The following is an 11,049-nucleotide window of genomic DNA, read 5'->3' as shown; positions in this document are numbered from 1 at the left end:
AAACTTTTCCATAATGTATGCAAACATTCCCTTGAAGACAGATGCAGCACTTATGAGAAACCTATAAAAAATTGAGTGTACTCTTAAGTCATTACTCCAAGTGCTTGACGAACGGGGCACCCAGTGCTTAATCAGATCCCCTCATGGCTGCGTTCCAGTAGGTCTACATTGCAGACATGCTTGATTTCACAACGCCTAGATAGGTGTTTATCAACTCCGGTAACCACATGATATAGCAATCTGATCCCCGACATGGCATAACCTTTGGTTGAGGCAATACAACCAATCCTTCACTAGCACGTGTTCATGTAGATTGCAACTCAGAGAAAGTGCGTGTACACTTACAAATCCCAAGTGAAAACAAAGACGAGAGGTGGCGCTCGTTACATGATCGGATTTTACTGGACGGTCACCAGGGTTTACAAACAAGGCAATATGACCTTCAGGGGCAACCTCACAAGGGCAGGTCAGAGCTAAGCCACTTGTGGTCAGGATGAGTCCCACTCACTGAAACAGTGAATTCTCGAGCAGTTCAAAGGAGAGAAAGGAACTAGTTAGCTAAAAGAAGATGGACCCAAAAAGCAATTTAGAAAAACAACGGGTCACTTCAAAGACCTTGACCCTATAATAGAAACTGCAGAGATTTTCACATTGTGTATATTTTGGGATGTGAGCACTGTCGGACCTGGCAAAGATCTGTTTCTGAGCAATACGTTGTCAGCATAGACAGTGTGCAGGCCTTTCTGTTAATTCAAAGTATTATTTGAGCCCGGCACCTGAGTTTAGGATGTGCGTATGACCACAAACTGTCTTTTCTACAGGACCAGTTTGTTTACCAGTAAAAAAAAAAAAATCACACTAAGATGCGACATTTCACATATCTGTGCGTTATAAAAACATTTTTATTCATCCCCAACATTGAGTAAAGGATAAGGGGAGAGATTGAGATGGCGGGAAGAGAGAGATTGCTTGGTATACCTCTCCTCAGGCTCGCTCTCTAACATTAGCAGCGAGTCTCGTAGATGCCACTTCGGCCAATGTAGCGCACCCATTTGATAACATCATGGTCACTGTAGTTCAGCTTGGACTCAAACACCTTCAAGTAACGCACCTTCAGCCCAGAGGGGGCAAACGGAACCTGCGGGGGACAAAGATATCCAGGTTAGGAGTTGTACGCAACTGCATATTAATACGTTAAGCTGAAATGCTCAATTATCATTGCGTGTGACTACAGCCATACCTCAAAGTTCATGGAGATGGGAGGACGCGCCCACTTCTTCTTATCGTTGGTGGGCAGCAGCTCGATTTCAGCACTGATCTGAGACTCCTTCATCCCAGCCATGCGCTTAATCCTACACGCAGGAAACAAACATTCAACATCGGAAAGGGCCATTCAAAATTTAAAAAAGGGGATACCGTGATGGAGCTGGTTGACATAACTCACTTCCATACGATGGCGTTCTCGCTGGCCTTGTACTTGGCCTTACCCTTCATGCAGATCACCTGGACACCGCTGGTGTTGAGCGGCGTGGGAATGCGCACCTGGAGCAACGGTAAACAAGTCATAACATGATAAAGTCTCATGCAGCAGACTAAACGTGAACTTGTAAGAACAACTGCAATTAACAGACCGAGCATAAACAAAGGGTTATGATACAAAACATACTAACTTCAAAAAGAGTACAATTTACCCCAAGATTGCATGAAAGACCAGTTTCACAAACAAACTGACAGAACACAATCTAAAAAAAAATATGAATTTGTCTGAATAACTACCTCAATTTTCTGGGCCAGTAGCGAGGGTTTGAAGTTGGACTTGATGACCACTTTGACCTCCAGCTTGGTGCGGCCCACCTCCCGGACCAGCGGAATGACTCGGAAAGGTAGGATGATGTCTTTAGTGGTTCGGTATCTAGACGCAGGGATAAAACCACGTCAAACAGACACACGCCATCCCCCCGATGGCTCAAAATCATTAGATACAATGCACACAGACAAAGCGACAGGACTTACAAATACAAACATGCCAGCCCATGCACAGGGTCAATATAGGTTTGAAGTTTAGCCTGTGACACACTTACCTCATGAGCTCATACTCTCCATCCGGGGGGATGAAGCTGATGCTGCGCTCCGAGTCAAACTTACTGAGACGCACACACTGGTTGAACGTACAGTCGTCGATGGCTATGGACTGCTTACCACTGGTACTACAGGAGCAGAGGGAGAAGAGAGTTGAACGTCTATCCGCGTATACACACCCGGTCATACTGACACAAACACACAAACCAAACCAGTCATTTAAACGCACTGTTCTACATGCCCCACAGAAACACAATACATACACAAAAAAAGGGACACCGTGGCTACCACAACACAGCAACCCTGTGGATGCTAACCATTTCCATCACTGTCAAAGACTGGGTCAGGGTTAAGGGTCAAGCGGGTAAACTAACAACACTCGGTAATGACTAAGAAATAAACAACCAATTGGGCAGTCCACTAAAGATTTGAGGAGGCAAGTCAGATTTGTATCAATTAGCAGTCACACTGGTTGACTGCCTAAGCACAAATGAATACAGTAATTCCATTAAATATTGGAGCCTCCTCAAATGCTTAATAAAGCAGTCACCATAAATGGCACGATAGCCAAGACAGCAGGACATATGGAGGTAAGGCCAGACATCAATACAGTACCTTCCTCCTCCCCCTAAATCACTGAGGTACAGCACAGAAAGAGAGAAAGGAGACATCGAAAGGAAAACAAATTGTAAGCCTTAAGCAAAGCTCTAAATTGAAGTCTTAGTCCAGGGACTGACAGTTAGGGCAGTAAACTGTCTGAAAAAAACAACAACAAAAAACTACTGTACACAGAAGGTTAAGTCAGAATCAACACAATTGCCCATCAGTCTGAAATGTCTAAGTTGAAAATCAATACAAGACATACATTTTTTTATCCAATTCTGCAGCAAAAGTCTTATATTTAGCCCCACCCCTTTAATGTCAAGCTCTGTCCAGGGTTGGAGTGAATTGCTTTTCCACTCAGAAACTAAAGCAAAATTCAAATTCTCCTCATGAAATGTGCAATTTCAGTATACTTCTAAATGGAATCTACACCCAACCCTGGCTCTGTCCAAACAGCCACTCTTACTCACCTCTTTCCCGCCTCATTAGTGACCCCGCCTTTACCCGCCTTATCAATTACAATTTTGTCGTTCATGCCAAATTTGCACTCTGGCATTCCGCTCAGGTAGCTCTTCATTACCACACGGCCGGACACGTGGGCGCTCAGGACCTGACCTGGATGGGGTAAAATTGAAAGGGTCAATCACTAGGAAACAACATTACTCCTACAACTCCCCTAGATACTTTTCCTCTTAGCATATTCAACAGGACAACTGTTTAGGCCGTTTACGTTCAAGCGTTATGACCATCATTCACCTTGAGGCGACATGAGCAGGTTGACACTCTCCAGCACATCCAAGAAGATCTCATTGCGTCGATACTTGATGCCTTCGCGACGCCAGCCAATCTGCCCGGTTACCTGACTAGTGATCTGAGACTGCTCTTCCTTTGTCTGGAAAAGGAGAGAGAAAGATCAACAGGATATCAAGTGGAAAAAAACTGTGTACTGTTGCAACCAGGCCTAATGTCCCAAATAGAACTGAAATGAACAGCCCATACCAAATGAGGCTCATCATTACCTGATGCTGCATCCGGCCGTGTCCACAATCCCAGAGAAAGAAAAAGAAGAGTCAAAAAACAGTTTGCCCACAGTTCTGCTAAAGAGCTCATCGCAGAGCGTTACGGCAGTGACACGGAGATACTTGTCATCCTCACCTGGCCCTTGATGCCCTGCTGAGTGATGAAGGTCTTCAGTGCGCCCGTCTCAGAGTTCTGGGGATACCCGAAATCCAGGATCTCTGCACAAAACAAAGAAACCAAATGATGAAGAGGGTAAGAGAGGAAACTAACAGGAAAATAGATAAATGGCATAAGAGTGAGAAATTTGGTCAGCCACAGTTACCGTCGAGCAGCTCGTAGATCAGCACAAAGTTGTTCTTGATGTTCTCCTCGCTGATCTTGCCAAAGTAGGAAGCCATGACATCGCACATCTTGTAGAGGAACTCAAACACCATGGCGGCGTTGACGTTCTGCTTGGTAACCACTGCCAGCCAGATGTTGGAACGCTTGACATGGAAGAAGCTGGTACGTGCAATGTTGGTCACTGGAGAGCGCACCTGCTGCCGGGCATGGATCACATTCACACGGAACGCGTCCACCGCGTTGCGCCTGAGAAAAGAAGGTAGAGCAAGCAGTGATGCCAACTTAGCAATTTTGTCGCTAGACTTAGCAACTTTTCAGACTACCCTGGCAACTTTTTTTCCCCCAAACAGCACCTAGCAACAAATTTAGCTACTTAAAAAAAAAAAAATAAATTGAACTTTTTGCAACTTTTGAAAAGTGGCTCAAATGCTAAAATGCACACATTTTCCCTCTAAATGACACAAAAACGATTTTCTCTGTCACACACTCAGTCACAACACACGTGCCTGGCTGCAAAAGTGCATTGTGAGTGACGTCAGCAGCAGGCGCTCAGCTCGTGCCCAGGCAGCAGTAGGCAAGCAGCAATTTCAGCAAATTGCAAATCATTGTTGGCTGCAGCAGTAGTACGGGTTCGACGAGCCAAACCCAATGAATATAGTTGGTCACGAATGTTTGATCTTGAACAGAACTTACAACATCAATCAACATGTCTCAATCAAAATTGTACAGCCAGAAGTACAGAAAAGAGTGGGAGTCTGTACCTGAACAAATGTCAAATCATATTTTTTGCCGAGATGGCAAGTAATGTTATTGTGTATTCTACATAATGACGCAGTTTTATGTTATCACATCATCATTTAGCAACAAATCAACCTGCCTCTAGCAACTTACCCTGAAAATTATTTGGCAACACAGAGCAAGGAAGAGAAGGAGTGCTTTCATGTTATGAGTAAATGTGGAAGAGTATGTACCTCCATCCGCAGTTGATCACAACAAAAGCAAACTCATAATACGCTCTTGGTTAATAGTACACACACATCAGTAGTGTGTATAAATTACTGCTGTCTCCCTGGGACTTTCAGAGAGATAGTCAACTGTCAAACATTTGTCAACTACACTACATACCATATTCTTTTTTCCAGACCTTCTACTTGACATTCAAGTTCCTGGTAGAATATAAAAGACTATTGCCACCCCCAAAACTAGTAACCCTCCGAACATCCTAATAGTATGCTTTGCTGAGGACAGCACATATTAACTTGTCTGAGAACTGCGAGATGACTGAATCTCCCAAACTGACTTGACCATTCCGGCACTGACAGAGCAATATTTTACTTAGAGGGTGAAGATTAGTGGGAAGGTTAGAGTGCTTTAGAGATCTGGTGTGGACATATAAATAACTGAAAGGTTTACTACAGATGAGAAAGCATGTCCAGACAAGACTGCGTAAGATTCAGGAATACATTCCCAGGTGCAGGGTCCAGAACTTCTGTGAGCTTGACAGTGAAACTGACATTGACCATAACGCTACTGCCTAGTAGTTTATCATACCTTTATTCATTTGAAACCAGGACAGATTCTGGGAACCAGTTCCCAGAAATACAAATCTCTGGAACCAATTTCAGATGAGGGACTCTGCAGAGCCAGACTCAGCACTAGCCAGCCTCTCCCCATGAGAGTAGACAAAGAGAGATGGAGGTAGGGACAGAAGGGGCACTGGTACCATACATGATCATTTAACAGGGTCTGTCTATCTGTTTTTTTAGAAAGTAATGTCCAGTAAGGAGGGAAGAGATACTAGTGGGTAAGGGGAGGACAGTAGATGCACCTCAGAGGCATTGGTTGGTTGCAGTAATTGAGTTTGTGTTCTTTGGTCACTGATATGTCAGGTGACATGATGAAAGGGTCATCCGGTAGTTGCTGTGGGTCAGAGGACATGCATTGGGAGTCACTGATTGGTTACCATGGGTCAGGGGACATGCTTGATAGGCTGGTGCATCGCTTACCTATTTATACAGTGGTCAAGATGGACATATGGAGGAAAATGGCAGAAGGATAAAGATGTAGAGGGATGATATAAAGGAGAGGAAAGAGACAAAAATGTACACAAAGACATTTGTGCATGTACACAGATTGAGTAACATGGTGTTTAAAAGGCCATACCACTGTAGTAAACAGCCAAATGCAGTCTAAATCAGTTAAATTATTTACTTTTTCCACCAATAGTGGTTGAATTGAAGAGTGTGTGGAGTCTAATCTAAGGCAACTTGAATGAGTCAACAAATCTTGTATCTGGAAAATCTTGGCATTATTTTGCAGTGCCAAGCAAGATCATCAACCCTAGATGTAGTGGTGGAGTTAGATAGCTGGGTGAGAAAATCTAATCAAATGTTCAAATATGCTTCCTAAACTGACAGCGAAATGCTTACTTACGGGCCCTTCCCAACAACGGAGGGAAAAAAGGGAAATGATTGAAAAATAATGAAACGAAGAATAAATGCACAACGACTAACGATAACCTGTCTAAATACACGGGGTACCAGTACCGAGTCGATGTGCATGGGTACGAGGCAATTGAGATAGATACAGTATGTACATATAGGTAGGGATTAAGTGTCTAGGCAACAGTATAGATAATAAACAGTAACAGCAGCGTATGTGATGAGTCAAAAGATTTCATGCAAGAGTTGCTGCACCCTCGACAACTACTGTGATTATTATTATTTGACCATGCTGGTCATTTATGAACATCTTGGCCATGTTCTGTTATAATTTCCACCCGGCACAGCCAGAAGACTACTGGCCACCCCTCATAGCCTGGTTTCTCTCTAGGTTTCTTCCTAGGTTTTGGCCTTTCTAGGGAGGTTTTTCCTAGCCACCGTGCTTCTACACCTGCATTGCTTGCTGTTTGGAGTTTTAGGCTGGGTTTCTGTACAGCACTTTGAGATATCAGCTGATATAAGAAGGGCTATATAAATACATTTGATTTGAAAAAAGGGTTCACGCATTGGCTACTGCAGAAATCGTGCATTGTCTAAGACCTTATACAACAGTCATTATCCCCAAGATGACCTAGCTATTAGCTCAGTTAGTTATTTTGTTTGGTGGGTGCACTGTGCTAATGACCCAATGAGCACATGACCTAAGGCGTAAGTTCAATGCCTAAGTAGTTACATTGAACCCCTAACAGATTCATCTCCACAACTTACTTCAGGCCAACCAGGTGGACACCACTTGCCATCTCCCTCTTCCCTTATGACTGCATTGTAATAGAACCTCCTTAACGCCCCAAACCAATTACCACTTCACTTACCCTATATCATCGCGGTAGACTCGGGAGATAAGGACCTCCCCTTTGTGGTTGTAAATGAACAGTCCTCCGATCATCGTGGCTGTTCCTTAGTCCAAACTGGCCATGGTGAAAACGAACTCCGTCTGATTGAGAGGGGGATATTACATTGCACCAGGTCAAAATCCCGGTACATGCAAATGTATTTGGCGAATGAAGATGATTCTGAATTACCCAGATATCAAGGATGTTTTCAGCAGAGTATCCTATTACTCCCCCCCCACAGTGGTGAATAAGTCCGTCACAATGGTGATGTACACACACACATCCTAAAGTAGGATTCATGCTGGGTAGGTTAGATGTATAATGGTAAATATTAAAAGGTAGTCAATGGTACAAAACTCCAGTAGTAGCTAGCTATGACTATGGGAGTGGTTTCAGGTTCATATGGAGGGTTGCTGGGATTGGGAAAAGGAATAGACAATTTCCTGATTATGCCAAGTGTGGGCCAATTCATATGTTATAGTTTATAATATGAGGCGTATGAATACTATGAAATGAAAGACATGCCTGGAATTCTAGCTGTGTGTGACTTCCTGTTACTGTTATAGTACTACCGTAGAACAGAAAGTAGGACAGTTTCCCAATTCCAGCACAAAATGGATTTACTTATTAACTGGACACACACATAGCTGGATTAGCAAATTAATTTCCCATCCACGAAAGGGGAATGTTGTTAGTGTTCGCTGACATGGTGTGCATGAAGTCACTAAGCGGTTTAATTGCTATTTTATTGCCCCAAGATGTCTGCTTGCCTGACCGGAAAAGATAGCTAACCATCTCGACAAGTTCATACATTGTTGATATTCTCCTTACCTAACGTTAGTTACGCGTTCAGATTTAACTTTGGTGGCTTGGGAAAAATACGATGGGGAGTTAACCAACTATTGAGCTGCAGAACTAGGAAAACTAGTTAGCAAGGTAGTTAGTTAACTAGCAAAATAGACATAACCTAGCCAGCCTAACAATTGGCTAACTATTGCCTAGCTTTTATAAACGGTAACGTAAACTAGCTATACCGTTTTTACTGTTAAATATGCTGAGATTTGTCTTCAATAGAATTATAATCTTACCGGAGTCTTCTGTCACACCTAGGTTCACGCCCCTTTTTTCTCAGAGATATTTCTGGGTCACACACGCCAGGTAATTATGCTGCTCCCACTCATCTAAATCAGCTGACCACCGTCTAACATAGAGATGGATCTGATAATAGCCCGGAAGTAAATCCGCACTTAAAGCCATATTTCAAAATGTTGCACATTGAATACATGGAGCAGGGAGGAAAAAACGCATTAAAACACGATTTAAATTAACTTTCGTTATGGCTGTGGTCGCAACCACTCAATTAATACGTCTCATGAAAGTGGGTACCTATTGTCGTTTTTTCACAGGTCCAATTTCCCATTTATGTCTCTCTACAGCAACCATATTATTGGCAGCCCTGGTGTGAAGGGGAGGAATGACCGTAATATGACGCCAAATATTTTGATGTGTAACTTGGCATCCCATATTAAATAAACTGAAATAAAAGATCCCAAAAATGTTCCATATGCACAAAAAACGTATTTCGCTCAAATTGTGTGGTCAAATTTGCTTACTTCCCAGTTAGTGAGCATGTCTCATTTCCCACGATAATCCACCCACTTGACAGGTGTGGCACATTAAGAAGCTTATGAAACAGCATGATCATTACACAGGTCCACCTTGTGCTGGGGACACGAAAAGGCTACTAGCATCTGCGGTTGTAACAACAAAATATCCCAAGTTTTGAGGGAGCATGCAATTGGCATGCCGACTGCAGGAATGTCAACCAGAGCTGTTGCCAGAAAAATTCATGTTTATTACTCTTCCATAAGCAGCCTCCAATGTCGTTTTAGAGAATTTGGCAGTATGCCTAACCGGCCTCAACCGCAGACCACGTGTCACCACGCCAGCCCATGACCTCAACATCTGGCTTCTTCACCTGCGGAATCCTCTGAGACCAGCTGATGAAACTGGGTTTGCACAACCAAAGTGTTTCTGCACAAACTGTCAGAAACCGTCTCAGGTACTCATCTTCATGCTTGTCATCCTCACGAGGGTCTTGACCTGACTGCGGTTCGGCGTCGTAACCGACTTCAGTGGGCAAATGTACACATTCGATGGCCACTGGCACGCTGGAGAAGTGTGGTCTTCATGGATGAATCCTGGTTTCAACTGTACCGGGCAGTTGTGTGGGTGAGCGGTTTGCTGATGTCAACATTGTTCCCAATGGTGGGGTTATGGTATGGGCAGACTTAAGCTACGACAACGAACACAACTGCATTTTAGCAATGACAATTTGAATGCACAGAGATACTGTGACGAGATCCTGAGCCCCATTGTCGTGCCATTCATCCGCCGCCATCACCTCAACATAATGCAAGGATCTGTACACATTCCTGGAAGCAGTCCCAGTTCTTCCATGGCCTGCACACTCACCAGACATGTCACCCATTGAGCATGTTTGGAATACTCTGAGACAGCGTGTTCCAGTTACCACCAATATCCAGCAACTTCGCACAGTGGGACAACATTTACACAGGCCACAATCAACACTTTTATCAACTATGTGGAGATGTGTCGTGTTGCATGAGGCAAATTGAGGTCACACCAGATACGGACTAGTTGTTATACACGCCCCTACTTTTTTTTCCTTCCTATTTTCCTATGTGACCAACAGATATTCCCAGTCATGTGAAATCCATAGAATAGGGCCTAATGAATTTAATGAAATTGACTGATTTTCGTTATACAATCTAAGTAAAATATTTGAAATTGTTGCATGTTACGTTTGTTTTTGTTCAGTGTACAATTTAAGAGTACTCTATAATGAAAAAAAAATAGAATCTGTGCGGTATGGGAGTGATGTGAGACTACATATCGTTCTTTCCTCTTCGGGGCGCACTGGTGTCATTTCGCTCTACCAAACCACAAGTACTTTCAAGTTTCGCACTTCGATTGAATCCCCCTCACCTAGTGTACGAACGCGCTATACAGCGATAAAAACGCAATAATCTCCAACTCAGACCACCCACTCAGTCAGTCTCCACCACTTCTTTGATCTCCCTTCAGGTCAGAGAAAGCAGACAATGAAATGCCTCGCACTTCGCGAGGAGTTTATTATTATGGACAACTCCTTCTCTATATGTTCCTAGACCAGTCACGACTGACAAACGTCATGGTCGAAACAAGGAAAAAAGGCTAGTTTATGTAGGATTCCTGGCCATGTAAAAAGTTTGCATGTACGCATTCCTCTGTTTGTTAATAAAATAAAGATATATGATGGGGATGGGGCGTTAAACTGAACTGGGAATGGACAAACGCACCCTGAAGATAAGCACATTGGTCATTTATTTTGCCTACTGCAGCAGGATATCATCACAAATATTTTGTTTCCTGCACATTCAATTTGTATCCCTACATAATGTAGGAATTCCACATCAGATTCATGTATGATGCAGACCTACCAAATTCATCTCAAAATACTTCAAGTTATGCTCCCATATCATATTTCCCTCATAAAAAAAAAGTGTCCTCAAATCTAGACCTCTACATTTGGAAACTTTTTGATGATGCAGCAGGTCACCCAGTTCAAAGGAAGCTTGAACAAACAAAAAAATAATAGACATGGTCAG

The 11,049-nt window shown here is 43.2% G+C and overlaps 1 protein-coding gene across 1 annotated transcript; it reads right to left on the bottom strand.

The window, feature by feature from the left end:
• Positions 1 to 902: 902 nt before the first annotated feature.
• LOC111957044 (AP-2 complex subunit mu-A) lies at positions 903 to 8,584 on the bottom strand. The gene is made up of 12 exons (XM_023977764.2): positions 8,467 to 8,584; positions 7,358 to 7,479; positions 4,025 to 4,290; positions 3,838 to 3,920; positions 3,702 to 3,707; positions 3,439 to 3,574; positions 3,153 to 3,297; positions 2,082 to 2,207; positions 1,777 to 1,912; positions 1,445 to 1,542; positions 1,241 to 1,352; positions 903 to 1,138 (listed from the first exon to the last, which is right to left on the bottom strand). The coding sequence occupies exons 2-12, from the start codon at positions 7,429 to 7,431 to the stop codon at positions 1,004 to 1,006; spliced, it is 1,317 nt and encodes a 438-aa protein (XP_023833532.1). The 5' UTR covers positions 7,432 to 7,479; positions 8,467 to 8,584; the 3' UTR covers positions 903 to 1,003.
• Between the last annotated feature and the right edge of the window lie 2,465 nt (positions 8,585 to 11,049).

The sequence above is a fragment of the Salvelinus sp. IW2-2015 genome, linkage group LG32 (assembly GCF_002910315.2).
Source record: "Salvelinus sp. IW2-2015 linkage group LG32, ASM291031v2, whole genome shotgun sequence".
Lineage (NCBI taxonomy): Eukaryota > Metazoa > Chordata > Actinopteri > Salmoniformes > Salmonidae > Salvelinus > Salvelinus sp. IW2-2015.
Note: the sequence above shows the minus strand (reverse complement) of the source record. Positions and strands in the feature narration are given on the sequence as shown.

Excerpts from the sequence above, each read along its gene's own strand:
- LOC111957044 (XM_023977764.2), bottom strand. The coding sequence starts at position 7,431 with ATGATCGGAGGACTGTTCATTTACAACCACAAAGGGGAGGTCCTTATC. Across the intron at positions 3,921-4,024 it reads GATCTACGAGCTGCTCGACG|AGATCCTGGATTTCGGGTAT; the intron begins GTAACTGTGGCT and ends TGTTTTGTGCAG. Across the intron at positions 3,298-3,438 it reads CCTGCTCATGTCGCCTCAAG|GTCAGGTCCTGAGCGCCCAC; the intron begins GTGAATGATGGT and ends TACCCCATCCAG.